The 15,727-nt window shown below is 72.6% G+C and overlaps 4 protein-coding genes across 4 annotated transcripts; 3 read left to right on the top strand and 1 right to left on the bottom strand.

The window, feature by feature from the left end:
* Window positions 1–675: 675 nt before the first annotated feature.
* On the bottom strand, window positions 676–9,535 carry AURANDRAFT_62976 (hypothetical protein; the record flags this gene model as incomplete). Its single annotated transcript, XM_009037225.1, has 8 exons — window positions 676–1,075; window positions 1,116–1,381; window positions 1,690–3,529; window positions 5,204–5,535; window positions 7,252–7,936; window positions 8,153–8,538; window positions 8,748–9,014; window positions 9,068–9,535. 8 exons carry the CDS (start codon window positions 9,533–9,535, stop codon window positions 676–678), a joined length of 4,644 nt encoding a protein of 1,547 aa, XP_009035473.1.
* Window positions 9,536–10,087: 552 nt separating this feature from the next.
* Window positions 10,088–10,489, top strand: AURANDRAFT_62975 (expressed protein; the record flags this gene model as incomplete). The annotated part of the gene is made up of 1 exon (XM_009037665.1): window positions 10,088–10,489. The coding sequence occupies one exon, from the start codon at window positions 10,088–10,090 to the stop codon at window positions 10,487–10,489; it is 402 nt and encodes a 133-aa protein (XP_009035913.1).
* A 1,174-nt stretch (window positions 10,490–11,663) lies between these two features.
* Window positions 11,664–12,296, top strand: AURANDRAFT_13593 (hypothetical protein; the record flags this gene model as incomplete). Its single annotated transcript, XM_009037666.1, has 1 exon — window positions 11,664–12,296. A coding segment is annotated over one exon (633 nt), but the record flags the coding sequence as incomplete, so codon positions are not given.
* A 1,221-nt stretch (window positions 12,297–13,517) lies between these two features.
* Window positions 13,518–14,156, top strand: AURANDRAFT_13433 (hypothetical protein; the record flags this gene model as incomplete). Its single annotated transcript, XM_009037667.1, has 1 exon — window positions 13,518–14,156. A coding segment is annotated over one exon (639 nt), but the record flags the coding sequence as incomplete, so codon positions are not given.
* Window positions 14,157–15,727: the final 1,571 nt, after the last annotated feature.

The following is a 15,727-nucleotide window of genomic DNA, read 5'->3' as shown; positions in this document are numbered from 1 at the left end:
CGCCGCGCGCCGCGCGGCCTGGACCGCGAAATTCGGCCCCTCCGCGACGATTCCGCGTCACTGGCCCGCCGACGTCGCCTATGATATGTACGACGCGAACGTGTCGCGCGCGCTCGCGGCCGACTTCGACGCGAGCCTCGCGCGCGCGCTCGCGCTCCGCGGGCTCGGAGCGGACCACCGCGAATGCCTGCCGCGGCCCGCGCGCGACGCGCTCGCCGGATTCCGCAAGGCGCGCAAACCGGAGATGATGGAGCGCCAGCTCGACCTGGGCCGCTACGCCGCGTACCTCCGCGGCTGGAGCGCGGCCTGGGGCGCGTCGAACGTGCTCGTCGTCTTCCTCGAGGTCCTCGCGACGCGGCCCGTCGACGTGCTCAACTTCCTCCTCGAACCGCTGCGCCGCCCGCTCGTCACGGAGACCATGCTCGCGGCGCGGACGCGGGAGAATGGCGATGGCTTCGCGGTCGCCAATTCCAAGGCGCTCCATGACGACCGGAAGGCGTGGGTCGGCAAAATGGGGGCCGCGTCCTACGCGACGGTCGAGGCGTTCTACGAGAGCGACACGGCGGAGCTGCGCGCGGCGCTCCTGGCGCGAGAGCTCGTCTACCCCGTGCCCCGGGACCTCCTTCCGCCCTGGCTCTTCGGGGCGAGGTCAAACGCGTCGCGGTGATATACATCTTACGCCGAGAGGCAGCCGCGCGTGTCGTGGGGCGCGCCCGTGGCGCGGTTGACGACGCGATTCCAGGTCGCGTCGTAGAAGGCCGCGGTGTCGCAGGTCGCGTAGAGGGCGGCCTGGGCCGCCGTCGGCGGCGTGACCCTCTCGAGGAACGCGTCGTAGTTTCGGTCCGAGCCGCGTCTGACGTGTTTACCGCGGCACGTCGCGTCGAAGGAAAACTCGGGGAGGAAGTCCGCGACGATGCCCTCCCACTCGGCGGTGTCCTCGACGCGCGTCACGAGAGCCGCGTGCGTGCCGCCGCGCGCGACCGACCGCCGGCCGTCGAACGGGGTCAGCGTCGCGTTCAGCGTCTCCGCGAGGCGCGAGAAGAACGTGCACGGCCCGCGGCCCGGCGCGTGGCGCCTGCCGTCGAGGACGCTCCAGCGGAGCGTGCGCTCGTTACGCGCCTTGCATCGCGGCGGCGTCGGCGCGGTCGCAGCCGCGCGCGTAGAATCTGGCGTTCTCCCAGAACGCGGACGGCGTCCGCGTCGCGAAGTCGCGAGCGATCGACCAGACGACGACGTCGCGCGAGCACGCGAGCACGCGGCGCGCGACGTGCTCGTCGTGCGTCGCGACGAGAAAGGCGAGCTCGTCGCAGGGCTCCAGGTTCGACACCTCGCGCCGGAACGCCGTGGTGTAGCCAGCCTTCTCGTAGGCGCACCGAATCGCCTGAGTGTTGACCTTCCCATACTCGAAAAGCAGCCGCCGCACGCCCACGCCCCGCGCCGCGGTCGGGGCCTTGAAGTCGCGCCGAGACGCGTCGAGCGTTTCCACGCTCAATTCGTACCGCTCTCCGTGGCATCCGCCCGCCAGAAGCGCGACCAAGGCCCACGCGAGCCACATCGCGACAAAAAATGGATTCACCGCAAGGGTTTTGGATCGCCAAAGACGGTCTCCAATGGAGGCCTGGAGGCTCCATGACTGGCTCAAAGCCTCCCGACAAACGCAGTGTTCAAACATACACACATAAATTAGACGCGCCCGCGGGCCTCCGTGAGCGGGTCGGGCGGCGTCCACCGGCTCTCGCCCGTGGTCGCGTTGTAGTAGTAGGGGTGGTCGTGCTCGGGGTCGTGCCGCACCTCCCAGGCGCTGAGCACCTCCGCGCTCGGGATAGTCTCCGCGTTCGGGTTCGTCCAGGACGTCTCGCCCGTGGACGGGTTGTGCCAGTACGCGCGGCCGGTCGCGGGATCCTCGAGCTCCTCCCACGCGTCGCGGATCCTCGTCTTCGACTCGTAGGTGGGGCGGCGCATCGGGTTGGCCCCGGCCACGCGCGGCGAATCGGCCTGGAAGACCGCCTCGACCGTCGGCGCCGGCGACTTGGGAGCCGGCGCCGACGCGCTCCGCGCGGCCTTGGCCGCCATGGGGTTGGCGAAGTTCCCGATCGACGTGCCCGCGACGGAATTCCGGAAGACGCGCTCGACGGTCGGAGCCGGCGACTTTCCCGCCGCGGGCGACTCGAGCCTCCCCGCGGTCGACTTGCGCGCGGCCATCGGGTTGGTCTTCGTCTTCGCGGCGTCCCGCGGCTCCACGGGCGCGAGCGACGGGGGCCGGAGCGTCCAGAGCGACGGCCGCTTCTCCTTCTGCTTCTTCTTTTTTGAGGCCGCCCCGCCGAAGACGTCGTCGAACTCGACGTTCCGCGGCGACTTGCTCGTCAGTTCCACGGCGGGCTTGCCGGCCTCGACCTTGCCGCGGTACCGGAACTTGTTGACGACGACGAGCAGGACCGCGCCGAGGAGGAGGACCGCGGCGGCGAGGAGCATGAACGGGGACGTCGCGGCGGCCTGGTAGACGTCCGTCGACGACGACGACTTGCGGCGCGACGACGGCGCTCCGCGCGAGGGCGCGGCGGTCGCGGCGACGACGACGGCCTCGTCCACCTCGGCCTCGCTGTCTCCGGCGTCGAGCCAGGACGAGATCTCCGACCGCGCGAGCCCGTCGAGCGTCGGGACGCCCTCCGCGAGCCGTCGCCCGTCCGCGCAGCTCACGTTGACGCCGCCGAGCTCTTCGCAGACGACGGCGACGATCGCGTCCCGCGCGGAGCCGTCGCGGTACCGGTCCTTGAGCGCGGTCGCGGCGTCGTCGGACCACGCGCCGCTCTCGAAGCTGTAGACGAGGCGCGTCGCGTTGCCGAGCGGCGCGCCGCCGTCGCACTGGACGTACGCGAGGGCCCCGAGCGTCGCGTCCGCGGGGCTCGCGATGACGCTGTCGAAGACGAGCTCGCCGAAGAGCCGCCACTCTCTCGCCGCGTTGTAGTAGTCCGCGCTGCTGCGGTTCGACGCGCAGTCCGCGTAGGGCCAGTCGTCCGTCGACGGGAGGCCCCGGAGGACGACGGCGACGGTCACGAGCTTCGGCGGCCGCGTTCGCGAGGGCGCGTAGGTGGGCCTCGACGTCGCCGCGGGAGAGGGCGCCCGGGAAGGCGCGCCCGTCGTCGGCGGCGCGGTCGGCGGGCTCGACGTCGGCCCTCGACTCGGTTCGCTCGTCGTGGGCCGCGCCGTCGTCGGCGGCAGCGTCGGCGCGCTCGTGGGCATGTCGTACATGTCTCCGTCCGCGACGCAGAAGTGTTCGACGCATCCGACGCCGCCGCAAGAGAAGCGGTGCGCGTCTTCGTCCGCGAAGGTGAAGGACGCCGCGTCCGTCGCGCCCGCGAGCTCGACCCGGAAGCAGCCGTCGGCGAGGCAGAGGAACCGCGTGTCGCGGGTGCCGCGCTCGAGCGTGCCGCCGACCGCGTCGGCCCACTCGTTGTCGAGCGGCTCGACGGCGTAGGTCGCGCCGTCCCAGCCGTCGCCCGTCGACGCGAGCTCGAGCCGATAGAGGGATCTCGGCAGCGACGGCATGTCGAGCCGCATCAGCGACAGGCAGACCGGCGTCGGGGAGGCCGACGGCGACGCGGTCGTCGGAGTCGTCGTCGGTTCCCAGGACGGTCCAAGGGGTCCGCTGTAGGGAGCGCGCGTGGGCCTCGATGTCGACGGCTCGGCGGTCGACGGCGACGCGGTGGGCCTTTCGCTGGGAGGCGACGACGAGGGAAAAAGACTCGGGGTGGGCGTCGGGAACGGCGACGGCTTCGAGCTTGGCCATGACGAAGGAAGTTGCGAAGGCTCCGGCTGCGGCGCGAGGCTCGGCGCCGTCGACGGTCCCGGCGTCGGTCTTGGCGTCGGCGCGAAGACGGGCGCCGCCGACGGATCGCCGGGGATCGGCGTCGGCCAGGGACTTGGCCGCGGCGTCGGGGCCGGCGAGGGCGCGGGCGTAGGTATTGGCTCGGGAACCAACGACGGAGACGGCTGGGGCGCGAGGCTCGGTCCCGGCGTCGGCGTCGGCGTCGGCGCGAAGACGGGCGCGGCCGACGGGTCGCCGGGGATTGGCGTTGGCCAGGGACTTGGCCGCGGCGTCGGGGCCGGCGAGGGCGCGGGCGTAGGTATTGGCTCGGGAACCAACGACGGAGACGGCTGGGGCGCGAGGCTCGGTCCCGGCGTCGGCGTCGGCGTCGGCGCGAAGACGGGCGCGGCCGACGGGTCGCCGGGGATTGGCGTTGGCCAGGGACTTGGCCGCGGCGTCGGGGCCGGCGAGGGCGCGGGCGTAGGTATTGGCTCGGGAACCAACGACGGAGACGGCTGGGGCGCGAGGCTCGGTCCCGGCGTCGGTCCTGGCGTCGGCGCGAAGACGGGCGCCGCCGACGGGTCGCCGGGGATGGGTGTCGGCCAGGGACTTGGCCGCGGCGTCGGGGCAGGCGAGGGCGCGAGCGTAGGTATCGGCTCGGGAACCAATGACGGAGACGGCTGGGGCGCGAGGCTCGGCCCCGGCGTCGGCGTCGGCGTTGGCGCGAAGACGGGCGCCGCCGACGGATCGCCGGGGATCGGCGTCGGCCAGGGACTTGGCCGCGGCGTCGGGGCAGGCGAGGGCGCGGGCGTAGGTATTGGCTCGGGAACCAACGACGGAGACGGCTGGGGCGCGAGGCTCGGCCCCGGCGTCGGCGTCGGCGTTGGCGCGAAGACGGGGGCCGCCGACGGATCGCCGGGGATCGGCGTCGGCCAGGGACTTGGCCGCGGCGTCGGGGCAGGCGAGGGCGCGGGCGTAGGTATTGGCTCGGGAACCAACGACGGAGACGGCTGGGGCGCGAGGCTCGGCCCCGGCGTCGGCGTCGGCGTTGGCGCGAAGACGGGGGCCGCCGACGGATCGCCGGGGATCGGCGTCGGCGCAGGCGTCGGCTGCGGCGTCGGCGCCGGCGAGGGCGCGGGTGTAGGCATCGGCTCGGGAACCAACGACGGAGACGGCTGGGGCGCGAGGCTCGGTCCCGGCGTCGGCATCGAGCTTGGCGCTGGCCGAGGAATCGCGCTTGGCAATTTGCTGGGCGAAACCGTCGGATTGGGCCTCGGCAGCAGCGATGGCGCGGGCTCGGGCGCGCGACTTGGATTCGACGTTGGACTGGGAGCCGGTATGATGCTCGGTTCCGCCGTCGGATGTGGAATCGTCGGCGACATCGTCGGACGATCGTACATGTCGCCCGCCTCGACGCAGAACGATTCGGAGCATCCGACGTCCGCGCAGGCGAAGCGATGCGCATCCGCGTCCGCGAACGTGAGCGAGATGTCGGAGCTTAATCGCCGCCCGTGGTTCGGATGGACGAAATCGTCCCACACGAAATCCTCCGATGTGACGTCTATCGTGTAGCATCCGTCGGCGAGACAGACGAACTGCGTCTCGAACGCGCCGTCGACCAGCGTCCCGGTGGCCACCGCGTCGCCGTCGAGCGAGAAGATCTCGTAGGTGACGCCGTCGTCCCATCCGTCGCCGTCGGAGCTGAGTTCGAGGCGGTAGAGGAACTCCGACTCCGCGCAGGAAGGCGTCGGCAGGGGCGAGGGCGCCGCGGTAGGCGAGGGCCGCGGGGCGTTCGACGGCGTGGCAGTCGGAATATGCGTCGGCGATGATTGCGGCGCGTTCGACGGTATCGTCGTCGGCGATGGGTCAGGAGCCACGCTGGGAGCTGGAGATGGCTCGACCGTTGGCTGCGACGTCGGCAGAGATGATGGCAGTGGGTAGGGCGCATCGCTCGGCGCGGACGACGGCGTATGAGATGGCCTTGGCTCTGGCATGAGCGTCGGCGCAGCGGTAGGCGGAAGCGTCGGCATAGCCGACGGAGTCTCCGTGGGTTTCGGCGTAGGAGCAAACACGGGTGCAGCGCTGGGGTCACCAGGAATCGGCGTCGGGTAGGGCGTCGGCGTCGGCGTCGGTGCCGGCGTCGGTTTTGGCGATGGTATGGCTGAGGGCGCGGGCGCGGGCAAGCTCGACGGTGAAGCCGTCGGAGTTCGCGATGGCGATGATTGTGGCGTATGAGAAGGAGCAGCGCTCGGCGAAGGCACGGGCGCGGCGCTCGGTATTGGCTCCGGAGCTGTGCTCGGCGAAGGGTCGGGCGCGGCGCTCGGTATTGGCTCCGGAGCTGCGCTCGGCGAAGGCTCGGGCGCGGCGCTCGGCATTGGCTCCGGAGCCGCGCTCGGCGAAGGCTCGGGCGCGGCGCTCGGCATTGGCTCCGGAGCGGAGCTCGGCGAAGGCTCGGGCGCGGCGCTCGGCATTGGCTCCGGAGCCGCGCTCGGCGATGGCTCGGGCGCGGCGCTCGGCATTGGCTCCGGAGCGGAGCTCGGCGAAGGCTCGGGCGCAAAGCTAGGCGCGGACGACGGCGTCTCCGTCGGTTTTGGCGTCGGCGCGAACACGGGAGCAGCGCTCGGATCTCCAGGAATCGGCGTCGGATAGGGCGTCGGCGTCGGCGTCGGTGCCGGCGTCGGTTTGGGCGAGGGCAAGCTCGACGGTGAAGCCGTAGGAGTTCGCGATGGCGACGATTGCGGTACGCTCGACGGAGACGCAGTGGGTGCAGCGCTCGGCGAAGGCACGGGCGCGGCACTTGGCGATGGCTCCGGTGCGGCGCTGGGTGACGGCTCCGGCGCGGCGCTCGGTATTGGCGCCGGAGCCGCGCTGGGCGATGGTTCCGGTAAGCTGGTGGGCGACGGCCAGGGAAGCTGCGAAGGCTGCGGGGCAGGCAATAGCGATGGTTCTGGATTGGGAAGCTGTGATGGACGAGGGGCTGGCGCGAGGCTCGGTGAAGCAGTTGGCGTGGCTGACGGCCCCGACGTCGGCAGGGGCTCCGGCGAAGACGAGGGCGCAGGCACGGGCATAGCCGTAGGCGTCGCGCTGGGAATTTGCGACGGGAGTGGTAGCGGCGCGGCGGACGGCCTCGGCGATGGCATGAGCGTCGGCGAAGGCTTCGGCGGAAGCGTCGGCGTCGCAGACGGCGTCTCCGTGGGTTTCGGCGTCGGCGCGAACACGGGCGCGGCCGACGGGTCGCCGGGTAAAGGCGTCGGCCCCGGCGTCGGCGACGGCGTCGGTCCCGGCGTCGGGGGGCGCTTCGAGGGCGACGCCGACGGCGCCGCGCTGGGCGGGCTCGACGTGGGACGCCTCGAGGGCGCCGCCGTCGTCGGCTGGTTGGTCGGCGCCGCCGTCGGGCGAGCGACGCAAACGTCGCAGGTGGCGGGACAGTCGTACAGAATAGACACCGTGCCCGACCCCGTCTGGTAGCCCACGGCCGAAAGAACCAAATCCTCCGTCGTCGCGCCGTCGACGTAGACGTACTCGCTCGCGTAGGACGAGTCGCCGGTGATCGCGTAGCTCTTCCCGTCGTAGTAGGGCCCCGCGGTGAGCGTGTACGTGCAGCCGTCGACGCAGGTCGTGAAGGACATGCCGTTGAACGCGAAGGATTGCTGGTTCGGGTACCAGTGCGTGCTCGACGCGCCGTCGAACTCGAGGATCGTCTCGCCCGCGGCCGTTTGCAGGAGCAGGTCGATGTCGGCCGTCGCGTCGAGCTCGACCCAGATGTTCTGCTGCGTCGCCCGGATCTCCTCGATGACCATGGTCTCGCCCTGGGCGAGGGCGACCTCGTGGACCCAGGGGTTGCCCGTGTACTCGCACGCGACGGAGCCCGTCGGCGCGGCGCCGTCGCCGGACGGCGCGGCCGTCGTCGGCGCGGCGGACGGCGCCGCCACGGGGCAGTTCGAGCACGTGGCCGGGCAGCCAATCTCCGACGCGACGCCGCTCTCATCCAGCTTGTCGTCGAAGCATCGATTGGTCGGGTTGCTTGCGATCCAGGCGCAGTCCTTGGGCGGCTTGCCCGCGATGTACCACGAGCTGCTGTCCTCGCAGCCCGTGACGAGCCCGGCGACGGCGCAGAGCCAGCGGAGCCACCTGAGGCTACCTGCTCCTCGGCGGCGCGCCGCCATTGAGGTCGCCTTCTCCTCAGCGGCAGAGCCAGCGGAGCCGCATTCCACAGCGGCGCGGCGCCATTAGGCAGCCTTCTCCATCGCGCGCGTTTGTTAAAAGGTCAACATTGATGAAGTTGAAGAATAATTCTAAGTCATCGGCACGACGGGGAGCGCGACCTTGGCCCCAGCATGCTCCAACGCCGCGTCGTAGCGCACGACGAGCTCGCCGCCCTGGCCGCCCGGCTCGACGGCGTAGACGTCGCCGCCGGCGACGAAGAGCTTGTAGGCCGCGACGTCGCGGACGTCGCCGATGGTCGCGTTGCCGCCGTCCGCGAGCGCGACGCGGGCGACGAGGGCCTTCGGCGACTCCTTGTAGGCGCAGTAGGGCGGCAGGTCCGGCGTCCCCGCGAGCGCGGGCGGCGGCGGCGCCGGCGTGCACGACTGGCCCGTCGCGAGCACCGCGGCGTCGCCGACGGCCGCGACGCCGCTCAGGTCCGCGATGAACGCGGCGTTCGCAAGCGTCGCCGCCGCCGCCGCGAGCGTCACGTTGCCCTCGCCGCCGCCGTCGAGGACCTCGTAGAGCGCCTGGGCAGGAAAAGGGTGCGAAATTCCCAACTTCAAAGGCTCCTATCTCGGTCGTTTTCCGCTCGTTTCGGCTGATTTTTGGACGAGCGATCATCTCTCGGAGCGCTCCCGAAGCGTGGGTGCTGTGTCCGAAACGCGCGCGCGCGGAACACTCACGTTGAAGCGACGTTGAATCACCCTTTTCCTGCCCTGTAGAGCGCGGGCGGGACCTGCGCGTAGCGGCCCTCGGACGTGCCCGGGACCCAGAGCCGGCCGCCCGTCGCCACGAGCAGGTCGTCGAGCGTGCCGCCGTCGTTCTCGAAGCTCGCCCAGGACTCGGGCGTGCCCTTTTTGTGGAAGCGGACGACGACGCTCGCGGCGTCGGGCGCGTCGCCGTCGCACGTCGCGACGCCGTAGAGCTTGCCGCCGTGCATGGAGAGCGACTTGAGCGACGACAAATACCCGTCCGGGCAGGCCCAGCCGCCGGCGGCGTACTTCTCCGACGTCGCGGGCGTGTGGAGTCGGCCGCCAGCGGCAGGTCGTAGGACACGAGGTACTCGTTGACGCCGACCCAGAGCGTGGCGCCGTCGACGACCATGCCGGCGGCGTTGCAGTAGCTGTTGCGCGCCTGGCCGCCGCAGTCGATGGGCAGTGGCGTGCGCGTCGCGACGGCGAGCGAATTCGCGTCGCCCGCGAGCGCGAGGATCGCGGGGCCCGCGCCGGGCGACGACGCGTACATGGCGTCGAGGGCCCAGAAGACTTGGTGTTCAGACGCCGCCGTGGTCGCGCCGCAGACCATCTTCTTCCAGCCGTCGGCGTCGGCGTCCGGCGGCATCGCGAGGGACGCCGTGACGTTCATCGTCGCCGTGTCCACGCGGTAGAGCATGTCGGCGTGTTGGAGTTGGGTGTTCGCGCAGAGGAAGAGGTCGCCGCCGACGAGGCGGCCGGTCTTGATCGTGTCGCCGGCGCGGGCCGACGCCGCCAGGGCGACGATCGCGGGGAGCGTGCGCATCATCATGCTGCCAATGATCGCTCTGAGTCGGGGCAGCCTCCTGCTCGGATACTTTGACGGCAAGCCGGGCAGCAACTTAAGCGCTGACGTATCCAACATCAAACTCTCTATCTCTACTCCAGGTGGCATCCCGAAAGATCTATCGGTCGTTTCGAACATCATCGGGGCTGACCGCTGTATCACTAGTGTGTATGGTCTTTGGGACGACCGACTGGCGGGTGGCGTCGTGAACCGCGGCGGACGACCTCGGAGCACTCGTCCGAACCTCGCGTGTGCGGGCCGCGCGCGCGGACGAGCGCGTCGGGCGCCATCGAGGTCCATCGCGTCCGGATTGGTGGTCGAATCTCCACGAACATTCGATTGGCGGTCGTAGCCCCGGTGTGGCCAGACACGCCACCAACGACGACAGACTGAACAGTGGACCGAATCGACGAGCTATAGCACCGTGCGCGCGCCATAAAGCCCTCATCCTTGGGTAGCCGCTCGCGCGCGAGCCTCTTCCGAGGCCCCACCACCCCGACCCGGGTGAAAATCGATTGAAAAACGGCGGCCGTTGCGATGTCGCCCGCGTGCGCCGAAAACGAGAACGAGGACGGCTGGATGATGGTCGAGGCGCCGGCCGTGCCGCCCCTGTCCGCGCCGGAGGAGAAGTGGGTCGTCACCGCCGCCGGCACCCACTGCCGCGACCGCTACGTCACGTGCCTCGAGGGCAAGGAGAACGGCGACGGCGACGCGAACAACGGCGCGGAGCCGAACCACGTCGACGACGACTGCAAGAGCGCGCTCTGCGGCTCCGAGGCGAGCCACGGCACCAAGTCGACGACGTCCGCGGGCGAGATCAAGGCGCGGGCCGCGAAGAAGCCCGTCGTCAACAAGAAGAAGAAGGAGAAGAACGCGCAGAAGAACAACAAGAAGAAGAAGCGGCTCGCTCCGTTCTGCGGCAGGACGCTGTACCCCTGAGGTGCGTCGCCCGCGGCAGCAGCGTTGCGCCCCCGAAGCGGGCGCCGCAGCGACCCCAAGCTCCGCGCCGGCTCGAGTACCAGTCCGAGCCCGCGCGTCTGTTCGTCCGCGTCCCGCTTCGCCCGGACGAGGCGCATGGAAACGCGCCCCGCCGGTCCCTACCGAGCCGAAGTGCGGGTCCGATTAAAAAAAATTCAATGTCGAGTGTGTGGCTAGCGCGTCCGCGGAGGCGTGTTTTGCGTCAGCCAATCAGCAAGCGGCGCGCGCCGCCGAGCTTGGCACGATGTGGCATTACGAGGCGCGCAGCTGACCGTTGCTGCCGAGCACCACTCCTGACCGTTGCTGCCGCGCCGCGCGAACACCGCTACTGCACCACTCCTGACCGTTGCTGCCGCGCCGCGCGAGCACCGCTCCTGCAAAAATGTCGCAGCTCCGCGTCGTGCTCTGGCGCCACGCGCTCGTGCGGAGCCGCACGACCTGGAGCAGCAGCGCCCTGCACCCGGCGCTGTCGCTGTGCCTCGCCGCGGCCATCTACCGCACGGCGCAGCTCGCCTCCGAGGGCTGGCTCGAGCTCGCGCTGCTGCCGCTCGGCGCGCTCATGCCGACGGCGGAGCGCGTCGTCGCGCTCGCGGCGGAGCGGTCGTCCGGCCTCGTCGACGTGCTGCGCGTCATGGGCCTGCGCGGCGGCGTCTACGAGCTCGGCTGGGCCGCCGACGCCTGCGGCGTCGGCGCCGCCGTCGCCGCGAGCGTCGGCGCCCTCAGCGCGGCGCTCGGGCTCTTCGCCGGCGCGGGGGCCGCGGGGCCCGCGGCCCTGCTCCTCGCCTTCTCGGCCGCGAACGGCGCGCTGTGCTCCCTGTTGGCGGAGCTCGCCGCGTCGCCGCGGGCCGCGGGGCAGGTCGCGCTCGCGGCGCAGTTCCTCCAGTTCGCGTGCGCCGCCGCCGCGCTCAAGGCGCCGGCCGTCGCGTCGCGCGCGGCGTGGTGCGTCCTGCCGCACGTCGGCCTGGTCCTCGGCGCGAGCTCCTTCCGCGGCGACGCGCCCGGCCTGCCCGCCGTCTGCGCGATGCTCGTCGCCGCCGCGGTCGCCTACGGCGCGTGCGCGCGCGCGCTCGCGGCGCGGCGGCGCGGCCGGCGGCGACCGGCGTCGGGCGGCGACGCGACGGCGACCGGCGTCGCCGTCGAAGCCCTCGTCAAGCGCTTCGACGGCGTCGACGCGCTCCGCGGCATGACGTTTGCCTTCGAGCCGTCGACGATCTTCGCGCTGCTCGGGCCCAACGGCGCGGGCAAGACGACGACGGTCGGCTGCCTCACGGGGCTCGTCGACCCCGACGCCGGCGCCGCGCGCGTCTTCGGCCGCGACGCGCGGGCGGCGCACGGCCTCACGGGCCTCTGCGGCCAGCGCGACTCGGCGCTCCTCGAGACGCTGACCGCGCGCGAGCACGTCGCCTTTTACGCGTCGCTCAAGGGCGGCGCGCGCGACGACGCCGTCCTGCGGGCGCTGGGCCTCGCGCGGGACGCGGACCGCGTCGCGACGGAGCTCTCGGGCGGCGGCAAGCGGAAGCTCAGCGTCGCCGTCGCGCTCTGCGGCGGCTCCAGGTTCGTCGTCCTGGACGAGCCGTCGGCGGGGCTCGACGCGCTCGCGCGGCGCGCGCTCTGGGACGCGCTGCGCCGAGCCAAGGCGGGCCGCTGCGTGCTGCTGACGACGCACCACCTCGACGAGGCCGCGGTGCTCGGCGACGCCATCGGCATCGCCGTGCGAGGCGCGCTCGTCGCGAAGGGCGGCGCGGCCGAGCTCCGGCGGACCTACGGCTCGGGCTACGAGGTCGTCGCGCGGAAGACGGCGCGCTTCGACGACGGCGGCTGGCGGGCCGTCGTCGGGGACGGCGCGGCGGCGCCGACCTTCGACGCCGCGTTCGCGGCCGCGCGCGTCGCCGACGCGCCGCGCGTCGCGCCGCTCCTCCGGCGCGCCGAGGCCTGGCCCGGCGTCGACCGCTGCGCCGTGTCCCTCGCGTCCCTCGAGGAGGCCTACCTCGTCGCGTCCGGCGACGGCGCGGCCCTGGCCGCGCCGGACGAGGCCCGGGCGTCGCGGTTCCGCGAGCGGCGGCCGCCGGCGTCCTTCGCGCTCCGCGCGGCCGCCGTCGCGCGGAAGCGCCTGCGCCAGACGACGCGCGCGCCGACGGCGTCCCTCGTCGCGACGCCCGCGGCCTTCGCGGCGCTCGCGGCCGTCGGCGTCCGCGGGCGCCTCGTCACGGCCGACGCCGTCGGCAACGCCGTCGGCGCGGCGTTCTGCTGCGCGGCGGGCTGGGTCGCGGCGCCGGCGCTCCTCGCCGAGTCGCTCGTCCGCGAGCGGGGCGACGGCTGCCGGGGCGTCCTCGCCGTCGCCGGCGCGGACCGATGGAGCTACGGGCTCGGCACGCTGGCCGCGGACGTCGCGCTCCTCGCGCCCGTCGCCGCCGCCTGCGCGGGCGCCCTCGCCTTCGCGGCGCCGTCGGCGGCGGCGGCGCGCCAGGTGGCCCTCGTTTTCCTCTGCGCGGCGCCGCTCGTCGCGGCCTACGCGCACGCGGCGTCGACGTTTTTTTCGAGTCCGAGCGCGTGCCTCGGCCAGCTGCCGCCGCTCCAAATCTTCCAGGCCTTCGCGCCGCAAATCGTCATCCTCGTCTTCTTCCTCGTCGACGCGCCCATCGCCGGCGACGACCTCGTCTCGCTCGAGTACTGGCTCTGCGCGCTCGCGGCGCCGCAGGCCGCCGTCTTCGTCCACGCGTCGAACTTCCTCGTCTCCGCGGCCAACGACGTCCCGACGGACTCGTCCTACGCGCCGCCGCTGGGCGCCGTCCTCGCGGCGACGGTCGCGCAGGCGCTTTTCTTCGTCGGCGTCGCCGCGGCGCGGTCCGCGCCGGCCGCGGCGTCGCCCGGGCCGCCGGTCCGCCCGAAGCTCGCCGACGGCGCGGTCGCGGCCGAGGCCGCGGCCGTCGCGGCGACGGCGCCGGGCGCGCGCCCGCTCGTCGTCGACGGCCTCGGCCACGCCTACGGCGGCGGCCCCGACGTCCTGCGGGGCGTGTCGTTCCGCGTCGCCGCGGGCGAGTGCTTCGGGCTCCTGGGCTGCAACGGCGCGGGCAAGTCGACGATCATCTCGTCCGCGCTCGGCTTCCTCGCGCCGCGGGCGGGCGCCGTCGCCCTCGACGGTCGCAGCGTCGGGGTCGTCCCGCAGGCCGACGCGCTCTTCGACGATCTCGATTGCCGGGCGCACGTCGACGCGCTGGCGGCGCTCCGGGGCTTCGCCGGCGGCCGGAGCGCGCTCGTCGACGGCGTCCTCGACGCGCTCGCGCTGCCGGAACACGGCAGGGCGTCGACGCTGAGCGGCGGCACGCGGCGGCGGCTGAGCGTCGCGCTCGCTCTCGTCGGCGACCCGCGCGTGGTCCTGCTGGACGAGCCGTCGAACGGCCTCGACCCGCGCGCGCGCCGCGACCTCTGGAACGTCGTCCGCGCGACGCGCGCGCGGCGCGCGGTCGTGCTCACGACGCACGACATGGGCGAGGTCGAGGCGCTCTGCGACCGCGCGGCCGTCCTCGTCGCCGGCGCCTTCGAGGCCCTCGGGACCGTCGCGGGCCTCAAGGACGCGCTCGGCGACACCTACGACGTCACGGCGACGTCGACGGGCGCGGCGGACGACGTCCACGAGGCCGTCGTCGGCATCTTTCCGGGCGCGGTCCTCGAGGACGCGACGGCCGGCGCGTACCGCTACCGCGCGCCGCGCCGCGCCGCGGGCGCGCTCGCGGCGGCCTTCGACGCCCTCGAGGCCCACCGCGGCGGCCTCCTCGACGACTACGCCGTCTCGCTGCCCTCCATGGAGGCCATCTTCGTCAGCACCGTCAAGCGGGCGGCCGCGCGCGCGCGGCGGAAAGGCAACTTGCCATTGTGAATGTTTTGGCGCATAAAGCTTGAAGCTTGCGAAAACGCTTTAGCTGTTGCTTTAGCCGCTCCTGCTGAACAAATCCCACGATGATCGCGGCTCGCGCCCTCAGAAGTATCGGCCTGGCCGCGCGCCGCGCCGCGCCGGCCGTCGCCTCGTCCAAGCCGGCGGTCCCGGCGTTCTCCTTCGCCGCGAATCGCGCGCTGTCGACGAAAGAGGAGGCGCCGTCGTCGGGGCCGCCCCAGACCTACGCGGACTACTCGCACGACGCGCTCCTCATGCTCTCCGTGGCCGGTGGCGCGCCGGCGCCCGCGGGGCGCGCGACGCCTTTTTCGGGGGCGGGCAAGAGGACGCGCCGCGCGCGCGCAGGCGACGACGACGCGGTCGTCGAGCGCATGGTCCGCGACATCATGCTCGTCGACGGCGTCTCGTACGCGGACGCGAACGTCAAGATGGCGGAGATCGCGCGTCGCGCCGCGTCCGGGTCCCGCCGCGCCCCGTCGCGCACCCGTCCGTCCCGTAGGAGGCGGCGGCGACGAAGGGCCTCTGGCTCACGCGGTTCCCCTACCGCGTGGGCATCGCCTCGGCGCTCATCGCCGGCTTCGGGTCGATCCCGATGTGCTTCGACCTGCACACGACCTTGTGGTTCAACGAGGGCTACGTGACGACGGACGTGCCCGAGGCCAAGGACCTCGAGACGTGGCTCGAGGTCGGCTCCTGGTCCTGGAACTGGATGGAGCCCCCGCTCGGCCAGGCGTCCTTCTTCCTACTCTGCCTCCAGTACAGCCGCGACCAGATGAAGAACATCGGCATGAAGCCCTACACGGAGTGGCTCAAGGAGCGCCGCGCCGCGAAGCTCGTGGACCAGTTCCCCACCTACAACAAGATCATCGTCGCCGACTTCTCCCGGTCCCTCATGATGCGCTGAGCGCGCCATGCGGACCGGGACGAGCGCCGAAGCGACGACGGCCGTTTTCTCCCACCGCCGCGCCACGCGACTCGCCGCGGGCCTCACTCGCAGGCCCCACCGCTGGCCGGAGTCGGAGCCCCCCCACCCACCCGCCCGATTGTCACCATACGCCCGCGGGCCCCGCCACCGGCGCGGGGTCCCCCCATAAACATCCGCTTCCCGTGCACTTCAACGTCGATGATGCCGCAACGTTCACCCGACATGCGCGCTTTGTCGCCCGCATCTTCGGAACACAATGATCGCGAGCGGTGTCACCGACGCCGGCGCGGCGCGGCCCGGCAAGGCGGCGGCCGTGACGCACGTCATCACGCCGCCGGGGACCGCCGCGGCCCACTTCGCGCCGCCCCGCGAGGGCGGCCCT

Source organism: Aureococcus anophagefferens (assembly GCF_000186865.1).
Source record: "Aureococcus anophagefferens unplaced genomic scaffold AURANscaffold_6, whole genome shotgun sequence".
In the NCBI taxonomy this organism is placed as follows: domain Eukaryota; class Pelagophyceae; order Pelagomonadales; family Pelagomonadaceae; genus Aureococcus; species Aureococcus anophagefferens.
The sequence above is the reverse complement of the archived record's forward strand: the minus strand, read 5'-3'. Positions and strand labels throughout refer to the sequence as shown.